The 1775-nt window shown below is 56.7% G+C and overlaps 1 protein-coding gene across 1 annotated transcript in view; it reads left to right on the top strand.

Annotated features, from left to right (window-relative positions):
- EMH_0031990 (uncharacterized protein) overlaps positions 1 to 1775 on the top strand; it is a gene marked incomplete at both ends in the record, with an annotated part of 4955 nt that overhangs the window by 1179 nt on the left and 2001 nt on the right. The window contains 4 exons of the mRNA XM_013494590.1: positions 3 to 98; positions 306 to 512; positions 703 to 1133; positions 1260 to 1476. Of these exons, the coding sequence (XP_013350044.1) occupies positions 3 to 98; positions 306 to 512; positions 703 to 1133; positions 1260 to 1476 (951 nt within the window). The remainder of the gene's footprint in view (positions 1 to 2; positions 99 to 305; positions 513 to 702; positions 1134 to 1259; positions 1477 to 1775) is intronic.

Here is a 1775-nt window from a genome sequence, read left to right as displayed (position 1 = left end):
ATAAAGAAACTAACGCAGCTAAGGCAGCGGAGCAGCAGCAAAAGGAGCAGCAGCAGCAGCAGCAGCAAGAGCAGCAGCAAAAGTATGATGAACTCCATGTAAGCAACATTCTATAGCTGCTGCACCCAACGTACCTGCTGCTGCTGCTGCTGCTGCAGCAGCAGCAGCAGGAACAACAGTAGCAGCAACAACAACAGCAACAGCAGCAGAAACAACGGCAGCAGCTACTGTTGACATTTGCTGCTGCTATGTTGTGTGTGTGTGTGTGTCTGCTGCTGCTGCTGCTGCTGCTGCTGCTGCTTTAGAATCTGCTGCAGCAGCTGCAGCGGAAGTATGCATGCCTGCAGCAGCAGCAGCAACTGGATGCTACTGCTGCTGATGAGAAGCAACGACTGCAGCAGGAGCTGCTCGACATGAGAGAGAATCTGCTGCAGCAGAAGGATGCTGTTGCTGCTGCGCAGCAGCAAGTCATCGAAGAGCTGCAGCAGGAGAAGCAGCAGCTGCTGCAGGAGGTAGCCTGCTGCTGCTGCTGCTGCTGCTACTGCTGCTGCTGCTGCTACTGCTGCTGCTGCTGCTGCTGCTGCTGCTGCTACTGCTGCTGCTGTTGGGGGACATGCATAACCCAAGAGGATATCTTAAACATATCTGCTGCTGTTGCTGCTGCTGCTGCTGTTTCTGCTGCTGCTGCTGCTGCTGCTGCAGGCAGAAGCAAGAGAGGCGGAGCTGAAGCAAGCCCGCGAGGACGCCGCAGCAGCACAAGCAGCAGCAGCAGCAAACACAAGCAACGAACAGCAGCAGCAACAGCAGCAGGAGCAGCAGCAGCAGCAGCAGCAGCAGCAGCAGCAGCCTGGTATGACTGAAGAGGAGGCGAAGCTGCAGCTGCAGAAGATATGTGACCAGCAGCAGCAGCAGCAGCAGCAGCAGCAGCAGCAGCAACCGACGGACCTCGCAATTAAACTTTTGATGGAGCTCGATGCAAAGTCTCACCAAGTCAGTCTTGCTGCTGCTGCTGTTGTTGCTGCTGCTGTTCCTGCTGCTGCTGCTGTTGCTGCTGCTGCTGCCGTTGGTGGTGCTGCTGCTGCTGCTGTTACTGCTGCTGCTGCTGCTGCTGCTGTTTACTTGGAGTTTCCTGGGTAATAGGGGCTCCCCGTCTTCAGCAGTTTGTGTATATACTTGCTGTTGCTGCTGCTGCTGCTGTTGCTGCTGCTGCTGCTGCTGTTGCTGCTGCTGCTGCTGCTGCTGCAGTGCAATGTGCTTAGGGGTCAGATGCAGCAGCAACAGCAGGAGGCCGAGGCTTGGAAGGCGGCGGCGCAGCAGCTGCAACAGCAGCAACAGCTGCTGCAGCAGCAACTGCAGCAGCAGCAGACAGAGCTGCAGCAGCAGCTGCAGCAGCAAGCAGAGCAGGAGGGGCGCATGCAGCAGCTGCTGCAGCAGAACAAGAAAAAGAATCAGCAGATTCAACTACTAGAGAATGAGGTAAGACAGCGGGGTGTACCTGCAGCAGCTGTTGCTGCTGCTGCTGCTGCTGCTGTTGCTGCTGCTGCTGCTGCCGGTGTTGCTGCTGCTGTTGCTGCTGCTGCTGTTGGCGCTGCAGCAGCAACAGCAGCGCCTGCAGCTCCTCTGGTTTGTAGCAGACGAAAGCAAAGACAATTGATGCTGGGTTTGCTGCTGCAACACTCTTAGACTATCAGAAGCTCTTGGGGCATTCTAAGTGAGTCTGACGCCGTTGCTGCTGCGGCTGCTGCTGTTGCTGCTGCTGCTGCTGCTGTTGCTGC

This window comes from Eimeria mitis, genomic scaffold (genome assembly GCF_000499745.2).
Source record: "Eimeria mitis Houghton genomic scaffold, Emh_scaff1212, whole genome shotgun sequence".
Lineage (NCBI taxonomy): Eukaryota > Apicomplexa > Conoidasida > Eucoccidiorida > Eimeriidae > Eimeria > Eimeria mitis.
The sequence above is the reverse complement of the archived record's forward strand: the minus strand, read 5'-3'. Positions and strand labels throughout refer to the sequence as shown.